The following is a 16,943-nucleotide window of genomic DNA, read 5'->3' as shown; positions in this document are numbered from 1 at the left end:
AAAGAGTATACTCTTCTAAAATATTGTATGAGAAGCTTTCTAATTAATTTCTATAGTATACTATTGACTCAAACAGCTTATATATAAATACTTAAATAGAAAGCTTCCAAGGAAATCTACCAAAGATTTCAGGGCAAGCTAAAGCTACCAAGGGAACACTTGGTTATTTATAAATAGACTATAACTTCCATTATAGCAACCATACCATTTCCAAAATCAAGAAACAAAACTTTATACAATAATGGCTGCTCCGATCAATTTGTTATCGCTCTTCATCATCTTAACCTTACAAACCTCCCTCGCCATCCGCATCAACAAACCAAACCCACCGGCTTTTCTACTTTCCTTGATCAAAGACAAAGCCACGTTTCTCTACTACACAAACCTCAACCTCGGTAACAACAATCACTCTCCTCTCACTCACAGCCTCGCCGTCGATCTCGGCGGTGGCTCATCCGTTCTTCTCCGTTGCAACACCGCCGTCAAATCCACAAGTTACCTCCCAATCCGCTGCGACTCCGCTAAATGCAAACAAGCCAAGCTCGACTCGTTCTGTTTCAACAAGACCGCCACTTGTGGCAAATACGTTTCCACTTCCTTCACCGAGCATCCACTCAACACACTTCTCGGTCTTGACTCCGTCTCTCTTCTCATCTTGAAACGTAACGGCGTCACTAAAACCGTCCACTCATCGCTGACTTTTATTTGCACCAACGACGCCAACGCCTTGAAACTCATGCCGGAGGTTGTTAACGGAACCATCGGTCTTGGAAAGTCCTTGATCTCACTTCTGTCCCAGCTCGCGTCCATGCACAAAACCCCGCGAAAATTCGCTCTCTGTTTGCCCTCTAAACCATCCGGTTTAGGGAGCCTTCTCATTGGAGGAGGCTCTCCTTACACTAACGATGTCTTCAAGAACTTAGCCTCAACTCCTCTGATTGTTGACAGATCTTCCGGTCGGTACTTCATTGACGTGAACTCCATCGAAATCGCTGGAAAGAACGTTCCTTTGAATAAGAAAAGCCGTGGAAACGCTATGATATGTTCATTGGCTCCTTTCACCATCTTGCAGACTTCCACTTACAAGGCTATGGTTAGGGAATTCGTGAGAGAAGCTAAGCTGTTGAAAGTCGCAAAGGTGAACCCTTTCGAGGCATGTTTTAGCTCCAAAGGGATGGAAAGTGCAACGGCGGTTCCGGTGATTGAATTGGTGGTGAACGGGGGAGCTAAGTGGAGGATTAATAGGTGGAACTCGCTATTGAAGGTGAAAAGAGATGTGGTTTGTTTAGCGTTTTTGGACGGAGGTGTGAATATGAAGACAATGGAGATGGTGATCGGAGGTTATCAGATGGAAGATCATCTTGTGGAGTTTGATCTCGAAGCTTCCAAGTTCACTTTCTCGTCTTCGCTTTTACTTCGCAATACTTCTTGTACCCAACACATGATTTTATAATCTTAATAACATAAAATAAACAACAACCGAGGGATTATTAATTTATTATAATAGAGGATATATTATGAATACCATTAGTGTAATATAATGTTAATATCGTTAGTGTAAGGAGAGTGGTCGTGCGTTTGACATTTTGATTGGTAGAATTTTTGAAAGGTTTTTGTTACAAGCTTCAAATTCAATTCATAATATCATATAATTCATATTTATATTTTGTTACTATTAGAATCGCGCATATACATTGCATTTTTTTAGTTGTTCTATACGTTTATGAAGAGCCTAATAACTGGTCTATTATATGCTGGGGTTATATGAAAGTAATAAGTCGGCAATAGTTTTCTTCTGACCCACAAAAGTGTAGTTTTTTTGTTATCAGTTTTTTTTTTTTTTTGTTGGCCAATTGAATGGGGTCAGTTCATACGTTTCGATGGGAGCATAAGCAGTGCAACCCGGGGCTATCATTCTTCCCTTCCCCAGCTAGAAAAAGAGCTTTAGCAACACTCATTGGGCGACTACGTACAAATACAATACAAGTCATGTGCAATAGCGTTTTAGCTGAAGCTTTCTTTTAAATTGTATAGAAGGAAGAAATTACACCATTTTTCATATACTTAGCAACCAACTAATCATATGCCCTAAAGATATTTCAAACATTTTACTTCTTTTTTTTATTTAATATTTTGCCATATATATATATATTTAATTATTATTTATCTTATTTATTTACAATATATTCAAATTCGAAACATCAATATATACAACACTTCATCATATCTGCAAAGTAATCTTATATCTTTCCAAAAAATAAACAATTAATCTTATATCTGTAAAATGTTGTGTATGTTACCAATTAAACATAGAATATTATTGTTATTTTCCACCAAAAAATGAATAGTATTAATAAACAATTTTTATAAAATAATAATAATAATCTCTATTATCACTATAAGAAAACACGCGTTTTGCGAGGACAAGTTGCGACGGAATACAGCTCTCGCAAATTTGCATTGGATTTGCGAGGACATTACGAGAAACAAAAAATCTTTAGCAAATTCCTCGCAAAATTGCGAGGAAGCGAGTCGTCGCAAATCCGCTGCTCATTTGCGAGGCATTTACGACAAATTCGCAGGGAAAGTCAACTTCCTCGCAAATTAATCGCAATATTGCGACGCAATTGCAAAAACAGAATCCACAGCAAAATTGCTATGGAGCTGCAAGTGAATTGCGATAGCCATAGCAAATCCATTGCAAAATTAGGAAATTATTTTTTATAAATATTACAAAACTTAATATAATTATTCTGAAATATATTTCAATGTGTTCATAAGGTAAATTATTCTGAAATACATTACTATTAATGATAGAAAAGAGTATGATGACACATTGGACCTTATAATATACTTGAAAGTTAATTTTACTTGAAAGTAAATTTTACTAACTTTTAAAATTATTTTGATGGTTTTTATAAATTAAATATACAGAGTTTGCGACATATTTGCGACTGATTTGCTAGATATATAGCAAATTAGTCGCAAATCTATCGCAAATTAAAATAATCATAGCAATTCCCTCGCAAATGACAACTTCAAACCCTAAACCCTAAACCCTAAACCCTAAACCCTAAAGACTAATTACATTATTATCAATGATAAAAAGATGAATCCAAGACTTATAATCAAAAATAGGGCACTGCAACACAAATTGTTGGAGAATTGGACACTTTGTGTATATTTGTCAAATATTTGTCCCAATATAATGAACATATGTATGATATAGTGTAGAAGATAGTTAATGATTAGTGGAAGATGCAAAATTGGACAATTATGGAAAGTTTGATGATAGAAAAGAGTATGATGAGCCTATAGGACCTTATAATATACTTGAAAGTTTATTTGACTAACTTTTTAAAATTATTTTGATGGTTTTTATAAATTAGATATTCAAGGTTTGCGACAAATTTGCGATGGATTTGCTAGTGGCATAGCAAATTAGTCGCAATACCATCGCAAATATCTAATATCATAGCAATTCCCTTGCAAATGACAACTTTAAACCCTTGAACCTAAACCCTAAAAACTAATTACATTACTATTAATAATTAAAAAGATGAATCCAAGATTTATAATCAAAGTTAAGGCACTAATGACAATTTCAAAACCTAAACCCTAAATTTGTCGCAAATATCCCAAATCATAGCAATTCCCTCGCAAATGACAATTTTAAACCCTTGAACTTTAACCCTAATGACATTATATGTTTGCAATTCTCAATATTCTCATATAATTCTTATATAAATTACATATTTTTATATGTATGGAAATTCTGGAAATATTTTTATATATTTACTAGATATTTGCGAGGGACCCTAGCTAATCCCTCGCAAATTTTGGAAATATAAATTACATGTTTTTTATATGTTTGCTAGAGATTTGCGAGGGACCCTAGCTAATCCATAGCAAGTTTTGCGAGGGATTTGCGACGCAGCGTTTTTCTATATAAACAGAAAACCTAGTTTGAGCGTAGATCAAACCTCGACTAATCCGCAGCCGCAAAAAACCAAAATCCCTAATTCCTCTCTTCTCCGATCTATCTCCGATTAACCACCTCTCTTCTCCGATTAACCACCTCTCTGCATCTTCTCTCTTCTCCGCTTCTCTCTATCTCCACCTCTCTTCTCCGATCTGTCCTACGCATCTCTCTATCTCCCCGGCTATGGTTATTGTCCCTCTCTTCTCTCTATATCCTCTCGTCTTCGGTGACTGTCTCCTCCTCTACCCTCTATCTCTGGTGACTGTCTCCTCCTCTCCCCTCTATCTCCGGTGAGTCTCCTCCTCTCTTCTCTATCTCCGATTACTCTTCCTATTCTCTCGATCTGAAAGTCTTGTTAGTTTTGGGTTTAGATTTTTATTTTAGGGTTATGATTTGGGGGTCAATTTTTAGTTTAGAATTCTAATTTCGAGTTTAGAGTTCTTATTTCGTGTTCAATTTTGATTTTAGGGTTTTGATTTTAGATTTCGAATTCGAGTTTAGTTTGTTTTTTGTATAATTTTATTGAATTTTGGTTTTAGTGTTTAGGTTTAATTTTAATTTTATTTGTTTCAGATGTCTTCTCGAGACCAAAACGGGTCTGTAAACCAAAATGTTTACAGCCAGTTCATATCATCTCAAGGCTTATCTCCTCCCATCGCTGCTCGAGGGATACACTCTACTGGCCCTGCTCAAAGGTTACCTTTTCCCGCTTCTTCTCAGGGAACCTCACCGGCAACACAAGATAACCGTAATGCAACCTCTGAGGGGGTGCAAAATGATCTTCCTCCTCAGCAATCAACTTCGCGTGTCAACAGTATGACTGTCTCTCAAGCTTTTTTCACTTTGGCAGAGTCTCTGCGGGGTGCAAAATGATCTTCCTCCTCAGCAATCAACTTCGTGTGTCAACAGTATGACTGTCTCTCAAGCTTTTTTCACTTTGGAAGAGTTACTTGCAAGTCCCGGGCGTGCTGGCTTACCAAAACTGGATCCTAAGCGACCTCCGGGTACACTCTGGTGAGAATGTTATTGATCTAACCTATAGTTTATCTTTATGTTTTGTATTTTCAATGATCCTCATTCATTTTATCTTATGTTTTGTAGGTTTGACCAGGATTCTTCAGTTGCTGCTACTGTCCGGGCCATTTTTTAAAGAGAATTCAAATCAGCTCATGCCAATTGGACCCAAACACCAGGTCCGGTTGTAAACCGGTGGTTTGAAACTTTTGCGGTAAGTTACAGATTTATTGATGTGTTTAAATTACAGATTTTGTGTGTTTATCACTTGATTCTGGTTCTGATTCTGTTTATCATTCATTTTATGTCTTTACAAGCAAACATATAACTGGGATGCGTCCATCAATGGAAGAGTTAGAGCTGAGTTTGAAAAGAAGTTGAAGACTCGGATGAGTGATCAAGTGTCTCGGTGGAAGGGTAAGTGGAAGAAGAAAGGTAATGACGCAATGCCGCGGTGGCTTGATCCTACCGTATGGGATGGCTTGGTCAACTTTAGGTGTGAACCAAAATCAGAAGCAAAGAGTATCAATAACCGTAATGCTCGCTATAGTGATCCTGATGGCATGGGGATACATAAGCACCGTTCTGGTCAGACCTCTTTTAAATCCCGAGCACGAAACCTTGTAAGTATCTCTGTTTAACACAAGTTCATTAATCATATCATATCTATAATATAGTAATATAGTTGTTTCATTTCTCTGTTTTTAGTCTGAGAGGACTGGTGAGCCACTACCTGATTTCCTGCGAGTCCTAGAAGACACTCATAGGAAACCTGATGGGTCGTTTTTTGATGGACTGTCTGAGAAGGTGTACAATGAAGTGTCGTCAAAGATAGCTGAAGCTGAGTCTGAGCTATTATCAGCGGATAACATGGAGAGTAGTGCTTCCGGCGGATTATCAGTAACTGTGAAGAACCAAATTTATGCCGAGGTAAAACATGCTTCATTGTTTATGTTTATGTTTGTGTAAACACTTATGGTTTACATATGTTTTGTTGGAAGGTTGCTCCGAAGAATAAGAACCGGATATATGGGGTTGGTAACATGCAAGCAGAAGCATCTTCAGCTCAGATTGGTCAACCGCCTCCTCCTTCTGAAGATCCACTTGTTCTAGCTGCGAAGCTTGCTGCTGCAGAAGCAACTCTTGCAACTCAGGCAACTCAGTTACAGAAGATGCATAGTTATGATGCATACTTTGATTATCTTGCAGAGAAAGATCCAGAGTTTGCTGCAAGGTTTCGCCAAGAAGATCCAGCTGTCGGAGACACAACCAACAGAGAGGCAACCGGCGGAGAAGCTACCGGCGGCCAAGCAACCTGAAGAAATGTTTGATGGTTCTCTCTCTCTTAATGTGTAATGTTGTAATGTTTAGCTTAGAACTTGATCTCCTTTGTAAACTTATTTTCTTATTTGAAAACTTAGTATTTCTAATTACAACTTTAATTTGCATAAGTTATAAGATTTAATTCTAATTACAAGTTTAATTTTAATTACAGGTTTAGTTCCAATTAAGCTAACCAAAATGAAAAAATTAATTTTTTTTATACCATTATTATTATTTGCGACGGAAAAAATAATTGCAAATTCATCGCAAATTTGCTGAGGGAGTTACTAGATACTACATTTGCGAGGAAATTGTTTTTTAAACAAGTTCTCGCAATTTGCGATTAGTTTGCGAGGAAATTTTAATCCTTGCAAAAGTTGCGAGGGATTTGCGACGTTGACCGATTTGCGAGAAGCAATTTGCGAGAAACGGACTTTTTTTGCAAATCTCTCGCTTTTGTCGATTTGCGAGGGATTCGCAACATATTCGTCCATTGCAAAACACATGTTTTCTTGTAATGTATGTGCAGTTTTTCATTTTCTTAGATCCAAAATGTGTTTAAAACTTGGAGAAATAATAAATACGAGACTATAATTTTTTATCAAGAAAATAAAAAATATAACAAACAGATTATATATGCTTAACTGATTGGAAAACCTTTTTACAGAAAGTACGGAATAAGAATCGTTAACACTTTACAGATAGATGCTTAAAATTAAGACCATGGTTATGTAATTTGTATTTCCAAAACAAATCGATGAAATAACTACTGCATGTGGTCGAGACTACTCGAGAGATATCATTGTCGGCAAATAACCCATAAAGAAGAACACGTGAGTTTTGCTGGATTTCACATTTCCAGATCTTCGTGAAAGAGAAAATTTTAAAATGTATTTTTTCGGCACCAAAGTTCTAAAGATGCTACTGTAGGTTGAAATAAATATGATAAAATTATGCCAGTGGATACGTTTTTCTAATTGTGGGACAAAAACGAACAATGATTTGTTATCATTATTAATATAAAACCAACACAAATTGAACAATTGTACTCACACTAACACAGTAAATAATTTACCACTCTAGCAATAAATAGTTATTTATCTGTGTAAAGTGTAAATGTGTTGGAGACCGAGAGAACATATTTTAATACTTATTTCTTAATCAAATATGAAGTAACTCATCTCAAAATTCGACGTTGCTGGTTCTGAACATCGAAACGATATATATTTTCCCCATACAGGCATCGAGTGTCGGTATTGAAGCCCAAGTGGGATTTTTAAATATAATATGATTTGGAAACGTGATATTTGGTATAAAAAACAATTCTTAGAAATGGATCCCAATTTGAAGCGTTTAAAGCTATAGATGGTTTTAAAAATATATAATGAATCCAGTTGGAGGAACGAACAATGATTAGATATTACTGGTTTAGAGACTCTAAACTCGAACCTAAATCCATCTTGAAGAATTTGATCGAGCATGCAGGTTGAAGCTAATACAATGCATAAATATTAAGGAATCATATTTAGGGATTTCTGAAGAAGTTTCGTGGCACTCTAACTTCAGAAATTTTGCCTATGGCTACGGCGAAGGTTTACCATACGATCCCTCCGAGAGTGATCTCCAAGCTGTCTTCTCACACAATAAGTGTAGTTTGCGTTTCTGAAGTTTCAATATCTCTAAATGTGTTTTTCTTATGCTTTTTGTTTGTACAAATTGTAGATATTATGAAGTTGTTGATGTCAATCTTATTCGAGACAAGAGGACTGGTAAATCAGGTTTTTGCGTCTGCTGCGTATGAAGATCAAAGAAGTACCACTCTTGTTGTTGGTTATTGAAGCTCTTTTTTTGATGACTCCTCCACATTGTTTTTATGTGGATTTCGGTGTTGTAATTTATTGATTTGAAGCTTTTTCGGTTAGTTTTTGTGATTGCAGTAATTTGAATGGAGCTTTTTCGGTTAGCTTTTTCGGTTAGTTTTATGTGGATTTCGGTGTTGGCGCAAGTCATATGGATGGATAATCCATTTGGCAAATATGTTAAGTGAGAATAAATTGTTTTCGATTTGGTGTTTTTTCGATTTGATTGCATTTATATTTTCGATTTGGTGTTTTTTTTAGTATTTTTCATTTGTTTAGTAAAAATAAATTGTTTGTCTATTGTTTAATTAAAATAATAAGAAAATATAATAATAAAAATAATAAAAACACAAAAGTAGTCAAGTAGATAATAATTTGCATTGATATTTTTCAAAAACTTTATTAATTATTGTATTTTGTAAATGCGGATGAGGTGCAAATAATAAAGTGCAGAAAGTAAATAACACAAGAGCTTTGTTAACGAGGTTCGGTTTTTCCTACTTCCCGGGACCACGTCCAGATTTCGATTCCACTAGAACAAGAAAGCAAATACAACATATTCGTAAACGCGTAAATTAAGCACAACCCTCTTAACTCACCGCTTCGTTCTATAACATGAAATCTTAAGGATAAATCTCTACCCTTAACTAAACTCACACCGAGCCTAGATTCAAACCAAGATAACCTAACCTTGGGCTAAACTCCCCCTGAGCCTAGACTTCAGATCTTCTACTCTCTTGAGCAACCTTCATACACACGTCACACCGACGAACAAAGAAGCTTGAACAACACAAGCACCAAACCGCGAAACTAAGCCGCACACAAACACAGAAAGCTCTCTAGGATTTATCTTTATGCCTCAGCTCTCTTGCCTCTCTAGGACGTGCCTAACACCTCTTTATATACCCATCAAGACTTCTTAATCACCATAGGAGAAGATTTCCAAATTTCATAAGAAAATAACTTTTTTCTTTTTGTTATTTTCCTTTTCCTTGTAAAACTCCAATTTAATCAACCAAAAAAATAGTAGTTTTCCTTTTCAATTCATCCTAAAACCGTCCTTCAATATTGCCTTCTCAAACCTTCTAGAAACTTCTCAGGCACATAAAACAACAGCAATCCTGTATCACTTCTTGAATCGCACAGACACTACTTCAGACATATCAATACATCTTCATATTTGATTTCAAACAACTTATATTAAATTATAATTTTTAAAAAATTGTAAAATACAAAATAAAAATATTTTATAAAAAGAAAAAAAAATAAAAACAATCCCGCGGCGTAGCGCGGGTTTAACCTAGTAGTTATCTGAATAATTTAAATTTGCTACATATGATATAAGATATGTTTTTCTATTTGTATTTAAACGAATTAATTTATGTAGTTTTGACGTTGAAACTAGTATTTTGAAGTTTAAGGGTGATTTGATATTTTCATTCTTTTTATTAAAATATAAATTTTAATAAAAATAATTATCATAAAATACTAAAAATGTCACTAATAAAATTAAATTATCCTCATGTGGGATTAACATCTAGCTAGTGTGAGTTTTTTTGTGAATCAGTTGTGAACTCTTGCTTCATTTGAATTCATTGCAAAAAAACAAAAAGAAACATAATGTATTTAACATTTACATGTTATACCTAAAGGCTAAAAGTGAACATAAGTGTTGGTACCACAATCGGTCACCTCGGGTTTAAAAAGCCGGGCCCAGAACCAGCAAATAATATGGGCCATAGCCGCAACCTGGACCGGCCCATTAAGCCCGACTAAGAGAAGTGGAGCGGAGTAAAACAATAGACCACTTTGGAGCTCGGGAAAGCGGTCAAAGATTCCTGTAATCAATTGTATTGAATAGAGTGCGAGATTGGCGGAGTAAATTAGTATGGTTAATTGTGATTTCGTAGTATAAGAATGAGTTAGGGGGAGATTGTAATGGGGACGGAAAAAATTTCCTATTATCAATAACACTTACTTTTACTTTGCAAATAACAATTATCTTTTATTCGGTTTGGAACTAGAACGGTGATAAACACCCCGCTTAGAAAACACTCCGGGAAGAGAGGTTCATTCTCCGATCCCACAATAAGCATCCTATAAAGTCGTAAGCTAGGTTCACATTCTCGTTTTAGCAGAATCTCTTGTATAACTCTATAGCAGATTCTTCTGATAGTTCGTTAATGTCCTGAAGATGTATAATACTTTTATGACCAACAAAATCAAATATTGTTTATCACATATTTAAAATATATATGAATAAAATACTTGAAATACATAACTATTTTGAGATGAATACCCCATCGTTTAGCATCTAGGATTTCTTTTCTTTTTTTCTTTTGTACTAATAAAGTGAATAATACAGCTTAAAAACCCTTAAAAGACTTTTATATAAACCCCAAAATCCGATAACTTCTAACGCAAAAGTAATGGGATTATGGTGCGGACATTTTTTTAAGAGCCAAAATTAAAAATTGGTCATTAAAATTAAAAGAGGATAAAATTGAAAGTGGACAAAAAAATAAACATTTTTTTGAAAAAAAGTATCTCAAAAGACACATTTTTCAAAAATTCTCTTTAAGAAAACATATACTTTCTCCGTTTCAAAATATAGGATGTTTTAGCTAAAACACGCAGATTAAGAAGTCTTTACTTTTAACAAGTTCAGCCAATCAGAAACAATACTGCATAATATAAAATACTAAATTAATCTAAAAGTTGCATAAAAACTTGAAAACATCATATATTATCAAACAAAAAACTTCTCTAAAACATCTTATATTTTGAAACAGAGGGAGTAATTTTTAAAAATATTTTAAATTCAAATTGACTTTTGACATTTTCCTATGATTCTGAAGTTAAATTAGATATTTTATGCCAAAAATTTTACATTAATTTTTTAAAAAATACACATATTAAAAAAAAATCCTTCAATCTTTTTGAAGCCAAGCGGATATGTTTTGGCATTTTGAAATCTGAAAGAAAACAAAAAATATGTTATTTAGATATCAAATGAGATCACGTGGTACGATATGCTCTGGCTACATTCTTCTCAAATCATAAAAACTTGCTTACCCCAATGTTCAGATCTAAATAGCATAAAGAAGCGAAGAGGATGATCATATTCTATAAGTATACATGATGGTTAGTTTTAGTAATTCACATCATAGCCACAAGTAACAAATCATATATCCTTTTTTTTTTTTTTTAATGGCTAATATGATCTTTCTTCTCCTCTGTCTTGTTTTTCTCTCCCTTGCAAACACATCACACTCGTTGGAAAAGTTTCAATCATTTCAACACCCAGTTAATAAAGATAAGGCCACAAATATCTACTCCATCCCTTTGTCCATTGGCTCGAGTGTAAGCCAAGAATTCGTCCTTGACCTCAACGGAGTAGGACCCTTATTACAAAACTGCGCCACAGCCGCCAAATCCTCCTCCTTCCACCCCATCAGGTGCGGCTCCACGAGATGCACATACGCGAACCCGAACTTCTCCTGTTCCAACAACACCACCACTAAGACGAAAACTCCGTGTCGGTCGTCCGACAATGCCCGGCTCTTCCGAGACACCGTCCCCTTATTCTATTCATACAATGGAGTTTACATTATGGACAGTGAAAAGAGCTCTTCGCTGACTTTGACCTGCACTGATGGTGCTCCTGTTAAAGGAACCATCGGTCTCGCTAACACTCACTTGTCCATTCCCTCGCAGCTCATTTCCATGTACCAGCTTGCTCCAAAAATGGCTCTTTGTTTGCCTTCCAACGAGAAATCAAAACTTTATCCCGGTGGCCTTTGGATCGGCAAAGGGGAGTATTACTATCTGCCTTACTTAAAAGATGTTTCTACGATCTTTGCCTCCACACCTTTGATTGTCAATGCCAAGTCTGGTGAGCATTTTATCGATGTGAAGTCCATCCAAATCGGTGGAAAGACCGTTCCAATAATACTCCATGGAGCCACAAAGATATGCACTATGGCTCCTTACACCGTATTGCAAACTTCCATATACAAGGCTCTTCTCACAGCCTTCTCCGGAAACGCCAAGATGGCTAAAGCTCCCGCCGTGAAGCCTTTCGGAGCGTGCTTCAACTCCAATAATGGAGGACGTGGAGCTCCCGTGATCGACCTAGTGCTGAGCGGAGGTGCTAAGTGGAGGATTTACGGGTCTAATTCGCTGGTGAAGGTGAATAAAAACGTGGTTTGTTTAGGGTTTGTGGACGGAGGAGTGAATCCGAAGAACCCTATACTTATCGGAGGATTTCAGATGGAAGATAATTTGGTGGAGTTTGATCTCAAAGCTTCCAAGTTTTCTTTCTCTTCTTCTCTTTTGCTTCACAACACCTCTTGTTCAGTAGAAAGGTTATCACCTTTCTAATGCACGTAACCGATTATTGAAGTTATGAAGCCATGTTATTTTCCTTTCAATCTCGACATGAATAATTGAAGTCAATGAGAACTATCAGTCTCTTTTTAAATCGGTTGAAATTTTTGATCGGAAGGTATACAAGATCTTGCATTCCAACACTATATATGGTCTATAGACCTTATAAGATCCAATTTGTTCTGATTAAAAATAAACATGCAATATCCTGTAGACTATTTTTTCTTTTTTAAAGTAGAATAACTTAAAATGAAAATTTAAACATACATATATGCAATTTAATACTTTTCTGTTTTGGGGTATAATTTATCATTTTATTATACCGACGAGATAAACCTTCCTCCCCTTGGTAGTGTACAATATCAGTTAAAAAAAAAATCTTGAAAGTGCTCTATGCTTTGGAGTAGTTTCTTTAATCATGAATAACTATTATAATTTTAAGAGTTTCTGGCAATTTGCAAAAGAATTGTTATTCTAATATAAAGTTGTAACTTGAAAGCATGGCACAATAACTGCGACGGACGAGCAAGGCCACCTAATGGCCAAACGATGCCATCGAGATGAATATGCGTATACGACATAGTTGATCTTGATCATATAAACAAAACAAAAAAAAGTACGGTATTTTGACCTGTAACTAAAGGTAGAATCAAAATACAGAGATATATATGGATTTGGAAATACATTCGTAGTGCTTAAAAATAGAGAAAAGCACGTGCTTCCAAGAGATCGAGGATAATGCTTACATTTGCAGCATCTGGTCCAGATATCATGAAAGATATCACTGTATACATAAACACATGCTTTTCTGTATTTTTATTACTAGTCATATGAGTTCCTCGTACATATTCTTTTAGGTATCTTTCTATGTACTCTATTGACTGACTGGCCCATCTGATAATAATGTAAACACATGTGGATCTTCTTAATTATTTCTCCATGTAATGATGCATACGAAGCCAAACAGAAAATCCTTTGATTGAGTATGGATGTTTAATTAATTGTGGGTATTTTAGATATGTTCTGTTACTTGTTTTTTTTTTGACAATATTCTGTTACTTGTTAAGCTGCCTAAAAAGTAAACAAAACTTTATCCTTGATAACCCATTTCGTATTATATAAATTACAATCTTCTTATTTCTCCATAACCCATTTGTATCATCCAACAAGTTACATCTCTTGTCACTTCCACCTAGATGGGCTTGTCTTTAGACTCATAGTTTTCTTCGGGCCGATTTAAGAAGAAGAAATGGTAAAATATCTCAACAAATGAATTCATTAACTAATTACGACTTGTTTTGTATACGCCACCCGGCCACCAATATCTGTTGAAACTGGTCTAAAATGAGAACAAGAAGTGTTATATCTAAGAAGAGAAGATGTAAAACTAAGCTTCGATGATTGAAGATCAATCTCCACCAAACTATCTTCCATCTGATACCCTCCAACAATCACCATCTCTTCTCTATCTTCTCCTCCTCCTCCTCTCACAAACGCCAAACACATCACTCCTTTCTTCACAACTACCATCGAATTCCGTCCGTAGATTCTCCATCTACGGCCACCACTCCCCACCGTCAGATCAATCACCGGAACATCTTCCATGTTAAACCCTTTCTTCACTCTATAACACACCTCGAAAGAAGATACCTTTGCCTTTGCTTCGACCATCTTCCTCGACGAAGCCTTGGATTTGAACTCTTTAACAAAAGGTTCGTAAATCGAATGATGTAGAACAGTGAACGGAACCACCGTGCTGAGCTTAGAGAGTATCATCGGACTCTTCAGAGGAACCGCCTTTTCGTCGATTTCTATTGACTTGACTTGAAAGAAGTATTCATCAAAGGAGGTTTCGTTGGAGATGAGCGAGACAGTGGTGAAGAGGCGAGAAGCGTCGTACTGGTACGGCGGGAGGAAGTACGAACCTCCGCCGATGAAAAGGTCTCCGAAACCAGAGTCCTCTGTTTTAGAAGGGAGACAGAGTGCGAATTTTGGCGGGAAGAGTTTAACGGCAGAGGAGAGTTGCGACCGGGAGAGAAAGTGCATTTCTCGACAGACTTAGCAATCCAGAAGCTTCCGACGTGAACCCTTCGGAGTAGCTTTTACGACCGACGCAGGCGAATAACACCGGCGGCGAGTGGAATCGAGATGCGAAGCTTAAACCGTCGGGTATAGAATAGAAGATGATTCGGTCTTCACCCAAGGATCCATTACGTAACGTGTTATCCACGGGATTGTACGGATTTAGTCCACAAGGATGATCGGAGCATCCCGGTTCAAATTTTCCTCCGGCACTGGAGCACACATACCAATCTGTGTAGTAAAGATTCGAATTTTATGTTCACACAACTCAGCTCTGTTTCTAAACTTAAAAAAAAAATATATATATATATATATATATGTCGGAACGTTGACCTGGTTTTGGTTCCGACATTACAAATAATTATAATTGACAGCGAATGATAATTTTGGTTGACCTTTCATCTACTATTTAAAAATGATGGCTGCATAATCCATTACTAAATACAAAATTCTTTTTTTTTTTTTCTTAAGCTGGGTCTGTAACGTGGTTGTTATTGGGCCAAAACTATATTAGGCCCAATGATACCAAAAACCCATGCACTGATATCATTTTATCTCCTCCAATTCATATCTATTCGTATGGTTTATTTGCTTGTTGTATTTTACATATGCTGATATGCATGTGAATGAAAGTTTCGGCCCAATTTGGTTTATAAAAGTGTCGCCGATTAGTCCATACGTTACTTATTACGCGCGCACACAGACACTTAAGACGTCTAAGTTAATCACGGAGCAAATTTCATATCAAAAATAGGCAGTCAAGTGTCGAACTGGATCATGGTGATTGGTAAATCAATTTGTCCAAATCAACTATTTGTAGTAGAGGGGAATCCAATGATGATTATGTACGATGCAAATTGATTGCTTCTTAAGAAAAAAAAAAAAACAAGAAAGAGTTTTGTTTTTGTTTGCAAGAAATAATAGAAGGTTTTAAATGTAAAAAAAATTCACAATAAAAATCATAAAAGAACATAGTATAGTTTTGTTGTTAGTAATAATATCGTGGCTGTATCATCATCATTATTCGATTTAGCCTTCTTCTGTTTACTATCTAGTACTTTGTTAAACCAAGATATTTAGGATTCATTACCAAAATCACAAAAAAAAAAAAAAAAAACACACACACACACACAAACACACTTGTATATACATCATGACTAGTTTGCAATTTAGTGTGTGCACAACTAAAACGTATAGGAAAAGAAAAAAAGAATGTGCATCAAAACAATATAAAAACGACCCATAAGATGATCGATGTTGTGCAATCAGTCACATGTTCCACTAGCTGTTGGTGTGTCTCTTTGTGTGTCAATTGTAATGGTGGTGTCCTTATCATACAAAGTCATCGGGAGGGATTTAGTGCCAAAAAATTACAGTCCTCAGATTCTCTCTGTGATCTTTTCTCTTTTTTAAGTTACAAAACATTTCGTACCAATCACTTTTTTATAACTCCTATTTACACTACACCACTTTCAACACATATATGTAGCACCCACTTTTACAAAAAAAAAAAAAATCAACTCTTCTCTTCCTTTTTCGTTTTTATCCCCACCAATCTACTACTCTCTCTCTCTCTTTTCACCCGAGATTTTCTTCTGATTAATTGATTGTTTTTGTTTTTTTGTTTCGTAACGTAATTTTTTTTCCCTAAATTATGAAATTAAATTTTAATAACGAGAGAGAAAGAGAGAAGAAGAGTGATGATGAGGCGTGGTGTATAGTGTGAGGTATGGAGAAAAAAGTGGGGCCCACAACCATGAAAATCCGACCGTACATCAGAAAGATTCCCATATTAGATACGTGGGTCCTATAAACTTTACTCGAACCGACGATCTGCACCGTTGGATTCAGTTTCCGTCATTTTTTGCCATATCGAGTCTTTTTTGTACACGCGTCACACTAGATTATTTATTAAAAGTAGGATTCGGCTCGACCCGGCTCGGCTCCCGACGACCGTTCGGGTTTTCCGGTAAAATTGTATACTACTACTAGTATCTCCTTTTTCTTATTTTTTGTACTATTGGTTTGTAGTAGCCTTTCGAGCTTCGCTTTTTTGACCGTTCGTTCACTCGTAGAAATTGGAAGATCTTCTTGTTTCTTTTATATCCGGTGTGTTTGTCAGAAGACGTAACAAGCAAATCAAGAATCTGTTGATTTATCGACGTAAGAATACTTATAATTACGGCTTCCCTGCTCTTAACCTTCTTGTATGTACAGATTAATATTCTACACTTGTTATTCTGGTTTATTCCATACTATTATTTTAATATCATATAGTAGTATATCGAATAAAC

The 16,943-nt window shown here is 35.8% G+C and overlaps 2 protein-coding genes and 2 pseudogenes across 2 annotated transcripts; 3 read left to right on the top strand and 1 right to left on the bottom strand.

The window, feature by feature from the left end:
- Positions 1–137: 137 nt before the first annotated feature.
- On the top strand, positions 138–1,479 carry LOC104706228 (putative aspartic proteinase GIP2). The gene has a single exon (XM_087461452.1). It carries the CDS (start codon positions 242–244, stop codon positions 1,451–1,453), a length of 1,212 nt encoding a protein of 403 aa, XP_087317578.1. The 5' UTR covers positions 138–241; the 3' UTR covers positions 1,454–1,479.
- A 2,686-nt stretch (positions 1,480–4,165) lies between these two features.
- LOC147939675 (uncharacterized) lies at positions 4,166–6,315 on the top strand (annotated as a pseudogene).
- Positions 6,316–11,221: 4,906 nt separating this feature from the next.
- Positions 11,222–12,661, top strand: LOC104706227 (putative aspartic proteinase GIP2). The gene has a single exon (XM_010422395.2). It carries the CDS (start codon positions 11,389–11,391, stop codon positions 12,559–12,561), a length of 1,173 nt encoding a protein of 390 aa, XP_010420697.1. The 5' UTR covers positions 11,222–11,388; the 3' UTR covers positions 12,562–12,661.
- Positions 12,662–13,845: 1,184 nt separating this feature from the next.
- On the bottom strand, positions 13,846–14,902 carry LOC104709227 (putative aspartic proteinase GIP2; annotated as a pseudogene).
- Positions 14,903–16,943: the final 2,041 nt, after the last annotated feature.

Source organism: Camelina sativa, chromosome 8 (assembly GCF_030686135.1).
Source record: "Camelina sativa cultivar CO46 ecotype springtype chromosome 8, ASM3068613v1".
NCBI lineage: Eukaryota > Viridiplantae > Streptophyta > Magnoliopsida > Brassicales > Brassicaceae > Camelina > Camelina sativa.
Note: the sequence above shows the minus strand (reverse complement) of the source record. Positions and strands in the feature narration are given on the sequence as shown.